At 42.6% G+C, this 21750-nt stretch overlaps 1 protein-coding gene across 5 annotated transcripts in view; it reads right to left on the bottom strand.

The window, feature by feature from the left end:
- Positions 1 to 21750, bottom strand: part of SLC25A12 (solute carrier family 25 member 12) — a 94602-nt gene that overhangs the window by 64682 nt on the left and 8170 nt on the right. For 2 of the 5 annotated variants that reach the window (XM_039495430.1, XM_039495426.1), the window contains exons 2-3: positions 19664 to 19717; positions 982 to 1124 (exon numbers count right to left, since the gene is read on the bottom strand). In XM_039495430.1, coding sequence (XP_039351364.1) covers positions 982 to 1091 — 110 coding nt within the window. In that variant the 5' untranslated portion in view covers positions 1092 to 1124; positions 19664 to 19717. Of the gene's footprint in view, positions 1 to 981; positions 1125 to 19663; positions 19718 to 20265; positions 20407 to 20467; positions 20498 to 20837; positions 21031 to 21750 lie in introns of those variants that run through there. The other 3 variants (XM_039495428.1, XM_039495429.1, XM_039495427.1) reach the window with 3 other exon arrangements.

Raw genomic sequence — 21750 nt, 5'->3', positions numbered from 1 at the left:
GCTGGGATCAAGGGATTCAGCGGGGGATCAGAACTGGGGCAGGGGGTTGGGGTGCTTGAAGGGGTACAGGCTCTGGCTGGGGATGTGGGCTCTGGGGTGGGGCTAGGGATGTGGGGGTTGGGGTGAAGAAAGGTGCTCTGGACTGGGGATTGAGGGATTCGGAGGGTGGGAGGGGGATCAGGGCTGGGGCAAGGGCTTGGGGCGCGGGGAGAGGCTCAGGGGTGCAGGCTCTGGGTAGCACTTACCTCAAGCGGCGCCCAGAAGCAGCGGCATGTCCCTTCTCCAGCTCCTACACTGAGGCACAGCCAGGCAGCTGTGCACGTTGCCCCATCCACAGGCACCGCCCCTGCAGCTCCAGCCAATGAGAGCTGCAGGGGCGGCAGTTGGTGTGGGGGAAGCATGCAGAGCGGAGGCCCCTGGCTGCCCCTACGTGTCGGAGCTGGAGTGGGGGCTGTGCTGCTGCTTCCGGGAGCCATGTGACACAGCCTCGACCCTGCTCCCCAGCTGGAGCTCCGGAAGGGGGCCATGCCGCTGCTTCCGGGAGCCACATGGTGCAGCTCCCAACCCTGCTCCCCGGCTGGAGTGGGGCAAGCCCCAGACCCCGCTTCTCAGCAGGAGCTCGAGGGCTGGATTAAAACAGCTGGCAGGCCAGATCCGGCCCGTTTGCCTGCTAAAGGCTTTACAGTTGTTGATCATGGACCTGAACGAACTTCTTCAAATACTAAGTACTATGTTAATGCCTCAGTTAAAGCACCTTCAAAATTGTTATACTTTGTTATACTCTATATTCTCACTAATCTGAAACAAAATCATCTATTGAATTTGAGAAAATCTCATTATTTAGGTAAACAATTAAGCTCATACAGCGCAATACAAATACTAAGATATTGTTTTAGAAGGCAATAAAGTAACCAGAAGACATACTAAATCATTTAAATCATTTGCCAATTATACGCTTGTAATGGAAAGCAAAATTCTCACCCATCCTTTGTCTGATCTGCTACTCCCGCCAATAGTTGCAGTGTTTTAGGATTATAATTTGGGTCTGTATATAGTCCTAGGTATCTCTGCACAAAATCTCCTGGTGTCATGTAATGCTCTCCATCTTTCTCAACAGTGGCATACTACAGTAAAAGAGAGAAAACAAAATAATATAATTTGGATGCTGATTAGATTAGCGGTTATTGAATTAGTACAGTAAGTCAAATATCAATTTTAAAATTATGAAACACTGCATAGAATAACAACTACTTTGTGATTTAGGGCTTCTATTCAAACAGTTGAAGTGTCAGCAGGCTAGTCATTTCGTACAACGAATCAGATTATGCCTGTGGAATAAACAATGGATTCACGTACCTGCCACATCCTTGAACAAAAAAGCAGATTACAAATTTGCTTAAATGCTTGTATATTTACATAAATTCAGACAAACCATTAGAACTACATAACTTCTCATTTAAAGTTATAAAAGGCCATAATTTTCATGCTACATTTTCAATATCGTCATTAGAAAATGATTAGGAACAAATCCTTGAAAGACTGTCTTATCCCTTACTTAGCTATCTAACCCTTACAAACCAACAATATCATAGGAAATGCAGAATTGTTAAGCCATTTTCAACAGCTGTGTACTGGTAATAGGTGGACTGGTAGTAATGTACACTATAAAGTCATTACTGTGGTGTGACAGATTTGGAAGCAAAATACATTAACTTATGTTGAATCTAGAACTGGTCAAAACTTTAAATCTCTTGTTTGTGGGAAATTATAAGATTTCAAGATTTGTTTTTAGTTCAAATCAGAAAAAAAAAAATCTTTCTGAAATTTCCCATCAATCAAAATTTCCAAAACATTTCAGTTCCAGAAACTTTGTTTCAGAATTCCAAAATACCAATTTTAATTTTTATTTTATGGCTTTTTCACTAGGGGGGTAACCACAGGTGGGCCTGGGTGGGCCATGGCCCACCCAAACCATGGCCAGAGTCCCCCAAATCTACAGACTGGGAAGGGGTGAGTCATTGGGGGGGGGTGCCTCATGGGGCTGAGTCAGATGGGAGGTGTGCCTCATAAGGGTGGGTCTGGGTTGGAAACCAGAGGAGCAGAGTGTGGTACTGGCAGGAGAGGGACACCGAGCCGGGGTCAGGAAGGGTGGGTGGAGCTCCTCTGGCCCATGGGCATGCCCCGCAGCCTGTGTGCCCATGGGAGACTCATCTTCTGGTGAAGATACATATACAGAAAAGCATTACTCAAAGCAACTTCTAAGGACTCCATTTCTACTTTGTCCTGAGGTTGCTTCATTTTTGGGGGGTGGGTGGGAGTAAGGCACGGATGTTGCAGCTTCTTTTTTTATGCATTAAACCAAATGCATCTATTTGTAAGAATATACAGAAAGATGACTGTCCAAGCTTCTGGGCTCCACATCATCAATAAAAAGATCCTTCCTTCCCTGTTTCTTAGATCCAGAGTTGAAAAGCCTCTATTTTTAAATTTTAATACAGTAATAACTGACAGCAAAAAAAAAAGTTACATTGATAGCAGGTGAAAAGACAAAACTGTGTGGTGCCCAAGAGATTTTAATATTTCAAATCTAAAAACACTACTAACTTCAAACAGAGAAAGATCAGAGAATGAATGTGTGCAAAACTGAAACAGCATGGAGAGCCAGGGAAGTACCAAAGGATTTTGGCAGGGAAAACAAGTTTATTAACTTTTCAAAAAAAGTTATACTCAATATTTTGAAGTGTACATTTAAAAAAAGGTCTAAAATATATACAGTAAAATGTGAGGTAAGCCAGAAAATCCTTACACAGACTTCATGAAAGTCAGCTACACATATTGCTCTGTATTGAGTTCTGACCCAAGATTCTCATATACACAATAGAAAAGAAAAGTGGTAAATCACAAATACTGAAATTAAATAAACTTATCCTTTAGTCACACCTCCAAAAAAATCTGCCACACATATATGAATTCATCATTACCTTTCACGGGCTCAAATGCTCATATTAACCTACATACCAGTATGATACATCCAACCAAAATAATATATTTCTAAGGCTGGAATGTTTTCCTATTTGTAGTGAGAGGATTTTTATGCAAGCCTTTATAGAATCTGTCTCCATTAATATGGGATAGGACATAACTGTGTCTGGAGAAAACTGTTTAGGTTTAGTTCAATTTTAGCTATAGTCTATAGGTACTCATCTTAAAACTTAATTGTAAAAAATACTCCAATTAAAATTGAGAAAGTTAAACAGTTTACATTTCACCCTTTATGCTGTTTAGTAATTTGCTTTCTTTAGATCTTACACTACATACATATAAATTGATCTCACTTTCTGGTTTTATTAGGGCAAATACTGCTGAGAGAGATGACTGGAAACATTACTACTGTTTTTTCTCAAAACCTGAATTTCAGGTCAAATTTACTCTTACTGTGTCCTTATAATATTTCAGCATTCCCAAAACACAAAACATTGTAACACTTAAATTGCATATTTCCAACACCTATTAATCTCCAATAACCACTTTTGCCATTTTAGTTAGATTCCCATATTTAAAAATTTAAGGTTGAATTCATTTTAAAGTTTTTAATCCAGAGAAAAATGTATTGTTACTTTCCCAAGTTCCCCTTACAAAGCAAGCCCATGCTTGAGATGCCAAAACAAAATGCCATTTTCAGTAGATTAGGCAGATAGTCATATGATCATCCCTCTTCGTATTCTGTATGTAGGAATAATTGTCAGCTGATGCCATTTTTTTTGCATATTTGCATCAATGAACATTAACAGAATTTATATTCAAATTATAATTATGCTCTAGAGTTAACATGTACTGAGATAAATTGGGGCAGTTCATGCCTCTGAGCTCTGTTTCAGGTTGTGTTCAGACTCAGAAAAACATCCCTGCACTTGTTCAGAATTTAAAAGCTATGGATTTAGCTATTGTGAAATTAAAGTTTAATATTTTGGAATCCACTCAAATGTACCAGCTCACCAAGCCACCACAAGCCAGCTGAATTTGACTACTGATTCTCTTTCCTATGACCACCACTTATTTTACACAATGGTTCTTGAGCAAACATATTTAAATATAAAAGAACAACTATTTTTCACAAGCTCCAAGACTGTGAAATATTTACAAAAATCTGAGGGTCTTCTAGAACAGTCTGCCAGTGCACACTGAATAAATAAGATCAGAGTGCTCAATTATAGGTAATGTCAATGTAGAAATTGACTCAGTGAGTGTGTTTCTTCTAAGAAAAGCAAGTGCCTAAGATTCCACAAATTCCAGAACAGCACTTTGTATCCAGTCTTTTCATTAAGTCTTTATTCAGATTATGAATAAAAGATCATTTGAATAGGTATAATTGAATTTGTAAAAGCTTGATTCATAAGCATGTCAGTCAGTTTGATTTAAAGAACAAGTAAAAAAACTAGGTTTTTCCTCAAAAACAAAACAAACTCCCACCTCTTCCAAATACAAACATGAAGAGCAGGAACCCATAAGTATCTGACAAATAACAGGAAGTTAAAACTTCACCCAATTAAGGGCCATATTTGTAACTTGCCAGAAGCAAACTAGAGCCTCCGTAGATTCCTCCTTACAGTGCAACATCTTCAGTCAAGTGACCAGGCTTTATCTAATGTCAAGACACATTAACAATCTTGACATTATCCCTTGAATGTTTATAATTCTAGAACTTCTTGGAGAAAAAAAGGAGAGGAAATGCCTGGTTTTAGGACCACAGTAATCTGAGGCAGAACATACCTAGATAGTCTAGTCCAATCCCCTTGCAAAGGCAGGATGCAGACCCTACCGCTATCCCTATAGAAGCATTAGATATTAAAAAGTGATACTACCCTTGCTCATAATATAACAATCTTCAGACTTTTAGGTATTTGTGAATGTTTCAGATCTTACTCAAATACACGCTACAGCCAATTCTTATTAACTAAATTAAAATTTATTAAAAAACAAGAGAGAGAGAGAGAGAGTATGGTTAAAAGATCAATATACACACAGACATGAGTTCAATTCTTAAGATTCAGGTTCACACCTCAACTGCTAGAAGAGGACCTCATCTTCCCTGATTGAGCTAACCTTGTTATCTCCAGACTGATTCTGGCCTGCATATTTATACCTGCCTCTGGCAATTTCCATTACATGCATGACGAAGTGGGTATTCACCCATGAAAGTTTATGCTCCAATACATCTGTTAGTCTATAAGGTGCCACAGGACTCTTTGTTGCTTTTTACAGATCCAGACTAACATGGCTACCCTGTGTCTGATAGTAGAGATGGTGAGCTTTGTAGTTGCAAAGAGTTCCTTTAGAATTCAGTTAATAGGTCACAGTACAATGTCCAAGTATCATATTCAGGGCGTATTAGCATAACTGGGACCTCAGTCTTGTGACTCAAACTTCCCCTGATGAAGCTTAAACAGACCTGAGATGACAGAATTAGGACCCAAGATATTTTATTCAATTTCATGTCTTTTGATAAGTTGGAATTCCTCAGGGAACAAAAGGTAATTAGGATGACTTTGAAGGAGGTCCATCATCGGTACTTCGCTATACGAATTAACATAAGTCCATTTGCTTGTTCCTCCACCATTCACAATACATTTCAAGGAGAGATGAATACTGAGATGTCCCATGTTTACAATTCATTTATATGATAGGATGTTCTTTTGACATTGAATTATCAGAATACACCATAGACAGGGACTGTTGATTATACTGTCCACCCTACTTATACATATGTAAATACACAAAAACACAAAACATTAGCTCCCTACATGTCTTTTGAGGGTTGTTTATTTTGCAGGATGTTTAACCCTTTCTAGCCATGCGTCAAACCCCCAGCGTGAGACTTGTGTGGAAGGGCGAAATTAGAGCTCCTGGATACACCTTAAGGATCTCCCCACATTGATATGAGCTGTGTTTACATTGAATTCTTTGTAAGGCCAAATTATTGATGCATGCTTTGGCCACAGCCAAAAACTTAGCCCATACTTTGTGAAACACTTTAGTGATTCCAGGGTTTGGCCTATATATTAACATAGCCATTAATGTTCTTCAGAGAGCACTTACCCTGGCATTCAGCCCTGAAGGCTGTGAGGTGTTGTACCTCAATTTCCCTTTGTGCACAGCAGTTCAAGCTTGTAGTGTATTTTCTGCTGTGAACAGTTTTAGAAATATGTCTATGCATTAGCTGTGAAGTCTCAACATTAAAAAGCCTAATAACACAAAGTGTGTTCTTGTTAAACCAAAGAGCATAATCATAAGGGTTTCAATTATGTACCACTCTTAACACGTTCAAGGGCTTTTCCAAAAGATCATGCACACTGTACATTTTTATAGTTCTTGGTATCAGCAACAAGTTAGTTACAATCATTAGCAATGACATTAACATCAGTTCTACCACATATGTACATTTACAACATTGTTGCGGGTGGTTTTGGGTACATGTCGTCAGTCGGCCCTCCCTCCGTGAAAGCAACGGCAGACAGTCGTTTCGCGCCTTTTTCCATCCAGATGCCATACCACAGCAAGCATGGAGCCCGCTCAGCTCAGCTCACCGTCACCACTGCTTTTGTGCCCTGGGTGCTGCTGGCAGCAGACGGTGCAGTAGGTCTGCAAACCATCGTCATCCACCGCTTCCATTGAAACTCTGCTCTCCTGCTGTTGTAAATGAGCTCAGTCTTAATTGAGTAAAATGATGACTGAGCTCAATAGAGTAATGACCTCAGTCATCCACCGCTTCCATTGCAACTATGCTCTCCTGTCCACCTCGCAGGTCCTCTCATCGTTGAGTATAAATATCTATTCTCGTGGCATCTGTCGTCATCCACTGCTTCCGCTGAAACTCTGCTCTCCTGCAGACACCATACCACGACAAGCATAGAGCCCGCTCAGCTCACCACTGCTGTTGTGAGTATTGTAAACACCTCGCGCATAATCCTGCAGGATGTGCAGGACCTGCAAAAGCAGGCAAGGAGGCGACGACAGCATGATCACAATAGTGATGAGGATGTGGACACAGACTTCTCTCAAAGCACGGGCCCTGGCAATTTGGACATCATGGTGGTAATGGGGCAGGTTCACACCGTGAACACCGATTCTGGGCCCGAGAAACAAGCACAGACTGGTGGGACTGCACAGTGTTGCAGGTCTGGGATGATTCCCAGTGGCTGCAAAACTTTCACATGTGTAAGGGCACTTTCATGGAACTTTGTGACTTACTTTCCCCTGCCCTGAAGCGCAATACCAAGATGTGAGCAGCCCTCACAGTAGAGAAGCGAGTGGCGATAGCCCTCTGGAAGCTTGCAACACCAGACAGCTACCGGTCAGTCAGGAATCAATTTGGAGTGGGTAAATCTACTGTAGGGGCTCCTGTGATCTAAGCAGCCAACGCAATCACTGAGCTGCTGCTATCAAGGGTAGTGACTCTGGGAAATGTGCAGGTCATGGTGGATGGCTTTGCTGAAATGGGATTCCCTAACTGTGGTGGGGCGATAGACAGAACGCATATCCCTATCATGGGACCAGACCACCTTGGCAGCCAGTACATAAACCGCAAGGGGTACTTTTCAATGGTGCTGTAAGCACTGGTGGATCACAAGGGACATTTCACCGACTTCAACGTGGGATGGCCGGGAAAGATACATGACGCTCGCATCTGCAGGAACTCTGGTCTGTTTGAACAGCTGCAGGAAGGGACTTACTTCCCAGACCAGAAAATAACTGTTGGGGATGTTGAAATGCCTATAGTTATCCTTGGGAACCGAGCCTACCCCTTAATGCCATGGCTCATGAAGCCATACACAGGCAGCCTGGACAGTAGTAAGGAGCAGTTCAACTACAGGCTGAGCAAGTGCAGAACGGTGGTAGAATGTGCATTTGGACGTTTAAAAATGCGCTGGCGCAGTTTACTGACTCGGTTAGACCTCAGTGAAACCAATATTCCCATTGTTATTGCTGCTTGCTGTGTGCTCCACCATATCTGTGAGAGTAAGGGGGAGACGTTTATGGCGGGGTGGGAGGTTGAGGCAAATCGCCTGGCCACTGATTACGCACAGCCTGACACCAGGGCGATTAGAAGAGCACAGCAGGGTGTGATGCACATCAGAGAAGCTTTGAAAACCAATTTCATGACTGGCCAGGCTACGGTGTGACAGTTGTGTGTGTTTCTCCTTGATGAAAACCCACCCCCTTGGTTCACTCTACTTCTCTGTAAGCCAACCGACCTCCCCCCTTCGATCACTACTTGCAGAAGCAATAAAGTCATTATTGTTTCAAAATCATGCCTTCTTTATTAATTTGTCACACAATTAGGGAGATAACTGCCAAGGTAGCCCAGGAGGGGTGGGGGAGGAGGGAAGGACAAGGCCACACTGCACTTCAAAACTTATTGAACGCCAGCCTTCTGTTGCTTGGGCAGTCCTCTGGGGTGGAGTGGTTGGGTGCCCAGAGCCCTCTGCCCACCCCCAGGAGCCTCAGCATTGCATCCTCCCTCCTCTCATCGCACTGCCACTACCTCTCATCTCACTCGTCCCCCCGTCCTCACATTCATTTTCTGCTTTCCTGAACTCTGACATTGTTTGCCTCCATGCATTCTGCTGAGCGCTTTCAGTGCGGGAGGACTGCATGAGGTCAGAGAACATTTCATCACGAGTGGTTTTTTTTCACCTTCTTATCTGCACTAGTCTCTGGGACGGAGATGATAGGGGGAGCGTTGAAACATTTGCAACTGTGGGAGGGAAAAAAGGGAGAGTAGTATTTAAAAAGACACATTTTAGAGAACAGTGGTTAGACTCTCACAGTGAACCAAGCTGTTAACATTACATAGCATATGTGCTTTCATTACAAGGTTGCATTTTGCCTCTTATATTGAGGGCCTGCAGGTTTGGTGTGAGACATCACACACGCAGGGCCGGGCAACAGAATTTGGCTTCCAGGCAGCCATGGTAAGCCACAGTTTTTCGGCTTCTTCAACCTTCATAACATGTGGGAATGGTTTCAAACAGCAGCGCCCTCCTTTCCCATACCAAGGACCTGTTGGGTTGGCCATTTAAAAGGAGGGGCTGTACTGGCCGCGAATGCATCCCAAGTCTTCAGGACAAATTAATCATTAAACATGCTTGCTTTTAAACCATGCATTGTATTTACAAAGGTACACTCACCAGAGGTGCCTTCTCCGGCTTCAAGGTCCGTGAGCCCACCTTGGGAGGGCTGGAAGGGTATTGGCTCCAGGGTGATAAACAGTTCCTGGCTGTCGGAGAGAATGGTTTCTCCACTTGCCTGCTGTGCGCTATCCTCATCCTACTCCACCTCCTCATCTTCCTCATCCCCAAAATCCTCATCCCTGTTGAATGAGATTACCCCCTTGCAGGTGTCCACGGACAGGGGTGGGGTAGTGGTAGATCCCCACCCCACCCCCGAATTGCATGCAGCTCATCATAGAAGAGGCATGTCTAGGGCTTTGGTAAGCTTGCTTGAGCTCCTTAATTTTCACGCAGCACTGCTGCAGGTCCCTGTTGTAGCCTCTGTCCATCATGCCCTTGGAGATTTTTTGAAAATTTCTGGCATTTCGTCTTTTAGAACGGAGTTCTGATAGCATGGATTTGTCTCCCCAAACAGCAATCAGATCCAGTACCTCCCATTCAGTCCATGCTAGAGCTCTTTTGCGATTCTGGGACTCCATGGTCACTTGTGCTGATGAGCTCGCCACACTGGCCAAACAGGAAATGAAATTCAGAAGTTCCCGGGGCTTTTGCTGTGTACCTGGCTAGTTCATCTGAATTGAAAGTGCTGCCAGAGCGGTCACAATGGAGTACTCTGGGATAGCTCCCTGAGGCCAATACCGTCAAATTGCGTCCACACTACCCCAAATTCGACCTAGCGATGTCGATTTCAGCACTAATCCCCTTGTCAGGGAGGAGTACAGAAATCGATTTTAAGAGCCCTTTAAGTCGGCAAAAATGACTTCGTCCTGTGGCCGGGTGCAGGGTTAAATCGATCTAACGCTGCTAAATTCGACCTAAACTCGTAGTGTAGATCAGGGCTAAGAAACTACAAGTCATATCCAAAATATCTAGAGATGAGAGTTTGCCTGCTCTCCCCTGCATCCTTGTAACCCAGTAACCCGATCTTTCCTCAGTGCCTGAGTCACAGACTACTTACTTAAAGAATCAACATGGAGACATTCATGTTTCAACAACACTGCCTCTCCAACAAGTTGGTTAAGCTTATAGGGCTGTTTAAATTCCCTAACAATTTTTATTTCATTCGAAACCTTTTCAAAGATATTCACTGGATCTTTCTAAAGCAAAGTCTGTGGATCTATACACCTCAGAAAGACTCTGGCAGTTAGGAACTGGAACAAGTCTCCCAAACAAAATGTTGCTTTCTCTATACAATGATTCACCCTGAGTTAACTCAATCAAATCACTTCCATACCCATTAGTTGCAGCAAACTGCTTGCAAAAAACTACCCTGAAGATTTTTCTCTTGAGGAATTTTTCTAAGCAACAATCCATTTTTCACAGAAATTCTGCCCTTTTCACCTTGGGCTTGCTCTAAAGCAGGTCTGCACAACATACGGCCCGCGGAGGCTCACTGTGCGGCCTGCAGCCAGGAATCAAAGGGCTCTGGGCTGCCCGCAGCCACGGGGAGCCCAGAGCCCTTTAAAATCCCAGCTGCGGCCGGGATTCATAGGGCTCTGGGCTGCCGGCAGCGGCGGGAAGCCCTGAGCCCTTTAAATCTCAGCCGTGGCCAGGATTCAAAGGGCTCTGGGCTGCCCGCAGAGATTCCCGCCCGCGGCTGAGATTTAAAGGGCTCAGGGCTCCCAGCCGCCACAGGTAGCCCAGAGCCCTTTGAATCCCGACGGCGGCTGAGATTTAAAGGGCTCAGGGCTCCCCGCAGCTGCAGGCAGCCCAGAGCCCTTTGAATCCTGGCCGCGGCTCCAGCGCATGGGCTGGGGCTGGGATTTAAAGGGCTCGGGCTCCCCTCAGTGGCAGGAGCTCTGGGCCCTTTAAATCCCTGCCCCAGCCCCGCAAAGCTCCGGGTTCCCCCAGCCGCCGGAGCTCCGGGCCCTTTAATTTGACCCTGAGGGCTCCCAGCCACCTCTTCAGCTGGGAGCCCCTGGTTGATTTAAAATCAAGTATCACCTCCCCACCCCCAACCTTCCTTTTTGGCCCACAGCTGTTGTGGTGGGGCAGCGCTGGGGAAGGAGGGTTTGTTTCTGCAGGGCTGGGCAGTGCTGGAGCAGGGTGTTTCTGCAGGGCCGGGAGGTCCGGGGGGGGGGGCGGGGGGTTTCAGCCCTCAGCTGTTTTCTTTGGAGTAATGTGGCCCTCGCTGCTTTACAAGTTGTGCAGGCCTTCTCTAAAGGAACATTTTCCTGAGCAACAACAGACACTTTCTGGGTTTCACTTAAATCCAGAATCACCTCTGTCCAATTAGGAGGATTTTCACAAACTCCCTTTCAGGTAAACTGCTAGACTTCATAGTCACAAGAGTGGAAGCATTCTCTTCCCTGTTACAAGTTTCTCCACTGTTAGTGGATAACAGTCAAATAACCTTCATGCTTTCCTTGTGCCCTGGCTATGATATCACCCTGATCAGACAAGGTTATCATATCTTTACCCAGCAACATACTAGCAACAAGCAAAATAGAAGCACCAGAATCGCTTGGTCTCTGGGAGCTATTTATGACATTAACTGGATGCAACCTAGTTATAATGTCATCATCCCTAGCAGACACAAATTCAGGACCACTTCCTTCCTGGGCTTTAGTTGTATACAGAATCAGCTCTCGGTCAACTGATAAATTTTCAACCATCATAGGCTGACAGGCTTCTTCTGTTTGCTTTACAGACAGAAAAGAGCTGGAGAAACATTCCCCTTTAACAGACAAACAGCTTGGGATATCCTTTCCTTTGTCCCAGCACACATGGCTGTTCACAGACAATTGCTTGGAGATTGGGGTAGCTACCTTCATAGGCAAGTCATTACCCCTAATAGACACAGGAACATTTCCTTCACTGTCACAATTCTCCACACTGGTAACAGGTAAGGTACAGGGATACTCATGTTCCACTAACCTTACCTTCCCAAACTGCTGATGAGACAAAGCCATCAGCTCAGAAGGCTGCCTATGCTCATCTAAACTTTCTTTGCCTTTCCCTCCCTTAACAGATAAACTGCTGTTTTCTACAAATAGTGTCTTATTACACTGAGCTACTTTAAGCACATCACTTTTACCTGGGTCAGACTTACTTTCCCAAGCTTTACTAGCCAACATTCCATCACGCATAAAAAAAATTACTCTTTTCTTTCTCAATTAGGGCTTTATCCTGATCACCAGCTTTAATTTGCTCTAGAGAAACATCTCCCTGAGCCTTAAAATCATAGAATATCAGGATTGGAAGGGACATCAGGAGGTCATCTAATCCAACCTCCTGCTCTAAGCAGGACCAATCCCCAGACAGATTTTTGCCCCAGATCCCTAGAGTGACCCCCCTCAAGGGCTGAACTCACAACGCTGGGTTTAGCAGGCCAATGCTCAAACCACTGAGCTATCCCTACCCATCTAATACCAGATTCACTTCTGAGATACCAGACAATTAGGAATTTTTTCCACCTATTCACTGCTTCATTGCACAGATAAACAGCTATCTTCCTCATACAAACATTTAGAGAAACCCTCTATAGGCAAATCCTTGCCCCTAGTAGACACAGGTTCAGGATTATTTCTTTCCTGTGACTGGTTTATGTCATCAACTTGACTGAACAAAGTTTTAACATCATCCCCAGTCAAAAGATCCTTAGGCAATAACTTCCTTACACCAGCTATAACTTCATGTTTAACACCATTCCATTCAAGATGGATTCTGGTTAAAGGCACACTTACAATAAACTCATAGAGGATTACAATATTCAATATTATTTGGTAAATAATCTTCCTCTTTGACAAAATCTGTTTTAACAAGAGTGATATTAGAAGCTGTAATTTGCCCTAAACAGCTTTACCATTGACTTTTACATTCTCTGCACGAGTTATGGGATTACCTTCACCCGAACTCACTGTAAAAGCATTTACATAAAAGGTGGCAGTGTTGGGGTAAATTTGGTTATACACAGACAACTGCTTAGAGTCAAACAACATACCAACAGTGTTACAAACTGGATAGATTCTATCCCCATCTTTGCTGCTGAGAGGAGCTGGCTTTCCAGAATGATACAGTTCCTGTTGTTCTTTTATTCTCTTGAGTTGGCGCTTAAGCCTGTCCACTTCTGCCTTAGCTTCTAGTTCCTGCAATCGAGTTTACGCCATTCTTTGTTTGTGTTCAAAACACAGGTGTTCTCTTTCAGCAGCTTCTCCTTTCATATCAGCTATTTTTTGCTTTTGGTCAAGTTCTAGCTGCTGGTTTCTCACTGCAAGCATTTTCACTGGGCCTGCTTCCTTATCACTGGCAATTAACAGATTTTGTAGTTCCTGCTCTGGGGCCTTTTGCTTAAAATAAAACCCTCTCTGTAAGCACAATTCTTCCAAGCATTTTCTGTCAGGATCTTGATCGAGAGTCACTCACTGTAACTGATTTTTAACCCTTAAACTCTCCAATATCAAAATTAAATTTTGACAAGCATATGGTTCTGATTCAAAAACCCAATTAACCTGTGTTAACGTGTATCCAAGCACGACTACGCCACTGTGACCAGGGTCCTAGTGGGGAGCCAGCTATGGGCAGTCATTAGGGTGAACTGCAAAGAATGGGGCAGCCAAACCCCAAAAAGCTGGGGGATATTCCAATACTTAGATTCACCAAACCAGCATAAAACAGCTTCTTTATTATCTTACTGGTTACTCAGAAGTCCAAACAACACAGTTCCCTTAAAGTGATCCAGCCTCAGGCTTCCATCCAGGTACCCACGTCAAATATGATGAAAATTTCTGTAAATCTTATTTCATCATATAAAACAAAAGGTTCTATCCATCCCAAAGGATCTGACACATTACCATCCAGATTAATGTTTCAGATCTTACCCAAATTCACACTACAGCCAATTCTTATTAACTAAACTAAAATTTATTAAAAAACAGGAGAGAGTATGGTTAAAAGATCGATATACATACAGACATGAGTTCAATTCTTAAGATTCAGATTCATAGCAGAGATAGTGAGCTTTGTAGTTGCAAAGAGTTCCTTCAGCATTCAGTTAATAGGTCACAGTCCAATGTTCAAATATCGTATTCAGGGCGTATTAGCATAACTGGGACCTCAGTCTTGCGACTCAGACTTCCCCTGATGAAGCTTAAGCAGACCTGAGATGACAGAATCAGGACCCAAGGATCTTTTATACAATTTCATGTCTTTTGACAAGTTGGAATTCCTCAGGAAACAAAAGGTAATTAGGATGACTTTGAAGGAGGGCCATCACTGGTACTTAGCTATACGAATTAACATAAGGCTATTTGATTGTTCCTCCACCACTCACAATACATTTCAAAAAGAGATGAATACTAAGATATCCCGAGTTTACAATTAATTTACAATATATGGTTTTCTTTTGACCTCTGAATTATCAGAATACAGTATAGACAAGGACTGTTGATTACACTGTCCACCCTACTTATACATATGTAAATACACAAAAACACAAACATTAGCTCCCTATATGTCTTCTGAGAGTTATTTATTTTGCAGGATGCTTAACTCTTTCTAGCCATGCGTCACAGTATTTTTATAATACTCTGATGTGCACACACCATTTAAGAGAAACACTATAGGCCCATGTATATGCTGGATCTAATTTCTGCAGCAAGGCTCCCATGCATGTGCAGATCTCTGGATGGCATACTGGAAATTCTGGAGTAGCTCCATTTAAAATAATAGGAGTGTTTTGGCATATTAAACAAAATGAATACGGCAATTATTACAGTAGCCCCAGTGTTTACTTTTGTTACATTCAAATTACGGTAAGCTGTGGTCCACATTTTTAGTCTTCAATGTTTCATAGTTTTTTGCACTGAAAATATATTTTTGTTTTGACTATCCATAACTGCATCACAGAAGTTATCAGAGAAGCTGGAGGTTTCAAAATCTGAGAAAGAGGAAGGCAGGGCTTTTGGCTCCAGAGAAAGCGTGGGAATTGTTTGGGACTGTGGGTTAAGAAGAATATTAGATGAATACTGCTGTTAAAATTATCAGCAGTGACATGATAGTTCGAACTCCGGAAGCGCCGCGGTCAACTCCGGTACTCCACCACTGCAAACGGCGGTGGCGGAGTCGACCTTGGAGCCGCGGACTTCGATTCCGCGGTGTCTGGACGAGTGAGTAGTTCGAACTAGGGTACTTCGAATTCAGCTACGCTATTCACGTAGCTGAACTTGCGTACCCTAGTTCGACCCCCGCCCTTAGTGTAGACCTGCCCTTAGACTGCAAAGTTTCTGGGCCAGGGACTGCATCTGTCTATGTATTTGTACGAAAGCTAGCAAAATGGGCCCTTATTTTGACTGGGGCATGTGGGACTCACCATATGACAAACAATAAACTGTTGTCTTAGATTTAAGAATTAACACTCCATTAAAATGAACAGGGTAGTTTACACTTTATCAGAGCTATTGTTTCAGGGTTCCTGCATGTTTGCAAACTCAGGCAAACATCATTGCAACACCGTCTTAAAGTTAACCTTCCATTTTAAAATAATAAAACCTTAGATTATGAAGCATGATTCTGCTGTAAGAAGTGCATTCCACAGTTAAACTCTGCATATGCAAGATCATAGAACATACAGGGTACTGGAAATATCCACAACAGCAGCAGAATTCAGTTATAAAAGAGGGAGCATGCAGTCAAGGGCACATGAAAGACAGTAAACATTTAAGCATGTAAACATAATTGTCCTAATTCTTTAGAAACAAACTAATCAAACTATTTTTATTAAATTGTGAATTATTTTACAATAAAGAAACTGTTTTGGAATTTATTTTTGATACAAATGAATGAACCGTTATCTGACAGATTATTCTCAGCTCCATATGAGAAAGTCATGATACTGTATTTAGAAAAGTTGCTGGCAAAAAGCCAACATAATAAGGAGTGACAAAGTAGGTAAGCCTTTCACTTTTGACATGTATTTATAAATTCATAGTATCTGGCCCCAAGTGACCTTTCTGCGATGCAAACTATAAAGCAAGTATCTCTTAGCATGAACAAAATAAAACGTTTGACTAAACTCTGATTATATATATATTCTCTTATATGTATCTATATTTTATTAATAAGTTATTTAATTTACCCCAAAATTAAAATAAATTTACTTTATTACACATTAAACTTTATACTAAAATTAAAATGGATTCTTCAATTTCAAATTATTTCTTTGCAAAAGAGAATTCTATCACATATAAAAAGGATCATTCAAAACTGAGCATTTGATTAATTTGAACATCTTGTTTTCTACCACCACAAGATAACATGTCTAAGCTAAGTACAGTCTGTCTTTTTAATATACAGTTAGATGTCATCACATTGGTTTTCAGCCTAAACTAATATTTCCTCTAGCCCTCCAAACTTTATCTTTTACAGAAGAAAAAATCACAGGTATCCCTCTTATCATTCTCATTAAATCAGGTGCAATGGATTTGAGAAAATGGACTTTTAATGGAAAAAATGGTACTGCATTTTAAATAAATGAAAAAGGAACATGTTACCCTTTTCCTTTCTTGCTGGTTCAGTTCCATTTTGGGTTCAACTGACAGGGACTCATTCAACCAGATACTTCCCACATTTAACTACATCTCCTCTAGGAAAAAAAAGTGGAGGCTCACCAAGAAATTAGATAAACACTGTCCTAAAGAGATCTGTGTTCCTCCTACTCTCCATTTCAACTTTTCCTTTGTTTTGTTCCTTTAAGCTTTTGTACTCTAAAAATAAAAATATTTTCTGCTAACACTTTAATAATTTAAACAATAAAATCTTACACCAAGCTTCAGAAATTCTGATAATATAGGCACAGCATACACACTAATATATTCATGTGAATTGGATGGTAACATTTAGTAGAATGTATCGTGTGAACAGGAGGAAGGATAAGGACACCCTGTACCACAGTGCAAGGTGAACACATGAACTCTATTCCATTTCATGATACTCATCGTTACTTATGTCTATTTTCAAGGGAAGCCAAATTTAGGCAGGAATGCACGCCCTTTAGCTGAACAACATGGAACAGACTTGCACTCTCAGCAAAGAGCACAACATATCTGACCTATGAAATGTGTTGTAACACTATTTCTCAACAAAGTTCTATTCGTTTTTGTCTGGAGGGTTTCTGTTGTGATAAAAAAATTATAAATACAGTAAGTTTATTTATAACCTACCAACATAGCACAAACAGGATTTCAAACTTGTGTAATTTGCCAAATTATCAAAAAGAAACACAAGAAGATGTATTTCTATGCCCGTAACTTTTTCTTAATTTGATGTACCTCTAAATACTAGTACAATTTAAAATGTTTAAGTTCCTATAGCTTTTTTATTGCAAGAAAAGTAATATGGCAGCCATTACATCTTCATTTCTCATGTGCACAAAACAATGTGGTTTGCATATCTGTTGTAGAACTTGTGGAATTAAGACTTTTTAAAAACAATAAACTGCCTACCTGCCAGTAAAATATTTAACTTCATATCGAGAACTTACAGATTTAGCATCACTGTAAGGATAAAAATACTACATACATGACTTCAAATAATTTACTTCATTTCAGCAACAAAAACTCCTACTTCAAAACACAACGTAAGACAAGAATCACATATGCTCTGTATTATGCAGAGCATTCCAGTTGAACAGAATAAGAGTATGCAAAAAATTAAATACGTCAAATGTCAGAAAACAACCCAGTCATGTTTCAAGTCCTGTGTATGACTTGCAAAATGTTTGTTTGACGGTCTAACTACCAGAAGTCCACAAGCCAATAAAACAGCTTTTAGATATCTAATATTCATTTGTACTTCAATAAATTAATAATTAACTATTTTATTCTTTAAGACTAAATACTACACCTCTAGTTTATGCTTTTATGCTGGGGGGGTGAGGGGGGAATTTACATGATATATCAGATGTTAAAAAATTAGACAGACAATCATTTGAATATAACATTGCAATTTTTAACACCCACTCCTGTATTCAAGTTAACCATCTATGAAAAAATTTGATGGTTAGATATAATTAGTTCTCTCAGCCAAAAGGGTCTCTTGGCTGCTTATCACATCTGGGAACTTGATAATACAGCATCAAAGATCACATGTCAAGGGAGACATAAAGGTGATTTGTGTTATTATGGTCTTATTTCCAGTGGAACTCCTTAATTTAAAATTACTTTCATTTCCTGTATTCTAGCTAAAGTGTTTTACTTGAGAATTTCTGAATGTAAGGGAAATATTTTTACATGGAAAGATATTTAAAATATTAAGGGACACAATCTAGGACCAAAGACACTGCCCCACATTTGATCACATCATTCTTGTTACAAAATCTTACTTTCATAATTTTGTGTTTTCCTTTTAGAATGATCTTTCTGACGGCTTGAGGGAAATCAGAGAGGAGGGGAGAAAAAAGCTTCCAGTAATTCAATATAAACATACCAATCTTAGTACCTTATACTAAGAAAGTGACATGATGTAAACAGACTAGTACATACACACACAGCAAGTTGAGGTGTAGATTTATTTTTTACGACTCTTAACTATAGTCCAACATTTTTATACGAGAATCAGGAAAATCCTTAAGGTAAGAGCTACAGTAGAAAACCACTTTCAAGGTAGGGCTTTTTTATTATCTTGAAAAGTGTATCTTAAAAAAATAATGCAGCTTAGGGTTTGGGGTTTTGTTTTTGTGCTATAGAGGAAATGTTGTAACTATTTCAAAAATATTTGAAGGAAAGAAATACTAAGCCATAACTTGTTTCAGTATCAGTTTACCTTAATACAACTCAAACCTAAAAGGGCCTTTAGACATACAATATAAAGAATATGAACTTTAAATATCTGAGTGTGACATAAAATGTGTGTCACATACTTTGACATACACCTCTACCTCAATATAACGCTGTCCTTAGGGGCCAAAAAATCTTACCACGTTATAGGTGAAACCATGTTATATCGAACTTGCTTTGATTCACCGGAGTGCGCAGCCCTGCCCCCCCAGAGCACTGCTTTACCGCATTATATCGTGTCATATCGGGTGGCGTTATATTGAGGTAGCAGTGTACCAACCGTCCTCCCATAGAAACCGCCCCGCCATAGTAACCACTCCCCAAAGCAACCACCCCTCCCTGGCATATCAACGGTTAGGCCTTGTCTACACTGCCACTTTACAGCTCTGAAACTTTCTCGCACAGGAATGTGAAAAAATACCCCCGTGAGCGATGCAAGTTTCAGCACTGTAAAGTGGCAGTGTAGACAGTGCACCAGCAATGGGGAGCCGCGCTCTCAGCGCTGGTAGCTACTCCCCTCGTGGAGGTGTTTTTTTATAGCACGGGGAGAGCTCTCTTCCAGCGCTGGTGCCGCAACTACACAGCTGTGGCAGCGCTTTAACATTGGTAGTGAAGGCATACCCTTAAAGAAATAACTGTCAATCAAATATATCAGTTTACCTGCAAAAATATGTTCCGTAGCTCATTGGGATCCGCTCTTTTGGTTGTTTGCACCTGTAAAGTCAAGAAATGAAAGTTAATGCTTTACTAGCTAGGTAATTGACTTGTAGCATAGGGAATCCTCATGCAATCTATGCTGATAAGGGTAATAAATGTCAACTCTCTTATCTAACTGATAAACAGAATCCCAAACATTAAAATCTAAGTTTTCATTGCTTAACTTTAAAACAATTCAGGGAGTAGTGATAGCTGTCAAACTCAGTAACTGTTGTCTGAGAACAAGGGAGACAGTGAAACAGGCCCAAATGTCAGGAGCAACAGTATCTCCAGTGCCCCAAATGGTAGAAATTGCCCTTAGCAGAAGGAGTTGCAGTAAATCGCCAACACTTCTGAAGTGTCTCCACTTGCATTTATAATTGTCTTAGTTAATTTGAATTAAAACATGACCGCTCTCTAGTTCAGACAATTGGGAAGACCTTGGGACACTGAAAAGTTCAAGCACATGTGCCAGCATCCAGGCTACACTTGTAGGCTAAAAACTCACTAAGCAAACACATTTTACACCTTTGGCTTGACTATGTGCAACAGAACAACAAACATACACAACAAGATGCATCAATATTTTTCCAAGTGAGATGCATTGTTCTGAAAACTCCCCAACCCTAACTGTGCTCCCCCAGCTGAGGTCTGCTCTGCAAGCTCCTGCTGTAAAACTCCCATCTTCCCAAAGAGCTACTCTATTCACCCTCAATACCGCCCCCCAGAGCTGCTCTCACCCCCACACTGCCCACAACAGACCCTTACCTCAAAGCTGCTCCCTGCCCCCACCACAGGACCTTTCCATCCGGAGTTGCTCCCTCCCATCCCCCACCCCCCCACCACAGGACCCTTCCCCCCCAAAGCTGCTCCCTTCCTTCCCACTACTCGCCCCTGCCCCCAAGGGGCGCTCTCCCCCCTTCCCTTCCCCTCCCACACACTCCTTGTCCCGCGGTGGGGGGCGCTCTCTCCCCCCCCATCTCCCTCACACCCCATCGCCCCCTTCCCCAGGGTTGCTCTCTGGGGGCCGCTGCCGGGTATCAGGCCCACAGAGGAGCAGCAGCAGCCGCCGGCTCCCTGCCTGGCCCCCCGCAACACCCGGCTCCTTATGCAACAAGCGACGGAGGAGCAGAGTCACCTTGACCGCCATGCTGAGCGCGGGGAGGGGGAGGAGGAGCTGCCAGCCCGGCGCTACCACCAGCCAGCCGCGCCGCCGCAGCCCGGCCCTATGCTAATGAGCCCCCCCACGCCGCCGCCCGGCAGGCGGGGACTGGGACCGTGGCGCTGCCAGTCCGCGGGCGGGGGAGTGAAGGCGCCTGAAGTTTGTGGCCCCACTAAGCGGTCCCCAAGGATGGAGGGTGGCCGGAGTGAGGCAGCTCCCAGAGGAGGCCAGCGGTCTCGAGCGAGGCAGGAGTGCCTAGCCCTGGGGTTGTGACCGCCTGGCGCCTGCCAGACAGGGCTGTGAGGAAACTGACCTAGGCCAGATGCTGGCGGTCCGGGGGGGGAGAGGGGAGGGTGCCAGCCTTTGCTACAAAGACCTTGGTATGGATCTTGCCCACTAGTGCACAACCTCACACTCTTTGTGTGATTCCTCTCCCACCTACCAGAGCTCTGGATCAGTGGTTCTCAGCCTTTACATTCGCAACTCCCTTTTCTATAAAGTGACCACCCCAGGATACCCCTCTGTTTCTACCAACGTAGAAAGGTTAGGGTAGTCTAGACCTGACATCTGTTCATGACTCCCAGACTGAGAACTGCTATAGGGGTCTGACTCTGTACTGCCTTACACCTTATACAGTCATTTACACCTAAACAAGATGCAGTGCAGAGGAAGCAAGGTCTACTAGGTAGAAAAAACTGACTGGGAGTCATATTCCTGGCTCTACCAGTGACTTAGTAAGTCACTAACCCCTGTATATTTCATCTGTAAAATGGATATAATATTGCCCCTCTCACACCGATGTTGCATGAATTATTTAATAATGTTTGTAAAGTGCTTGAAGATCCTTATTAAAGGCACTATACAAATCACAGTATAAGTAGATCTGGTA

The sequence above is a fragment of the Mauremys reevesii genome, linkage group 11 (assembly GCF_016161935.1).
Source record: "Mauremys reevesii isolate NIE-2019 linkage group 11, ASM1616193v1, whole genome shotgun sequence".
NCBI lineage: Eukaryota > Metazoa > Chordata > Testudines > Geoemydidae > Mauremys > Mauremys reevesii.
Note: the sequence above shows the minus strand (reverse complement) of the source record. Positions and strands in the feature narration are given on the sequence as shown.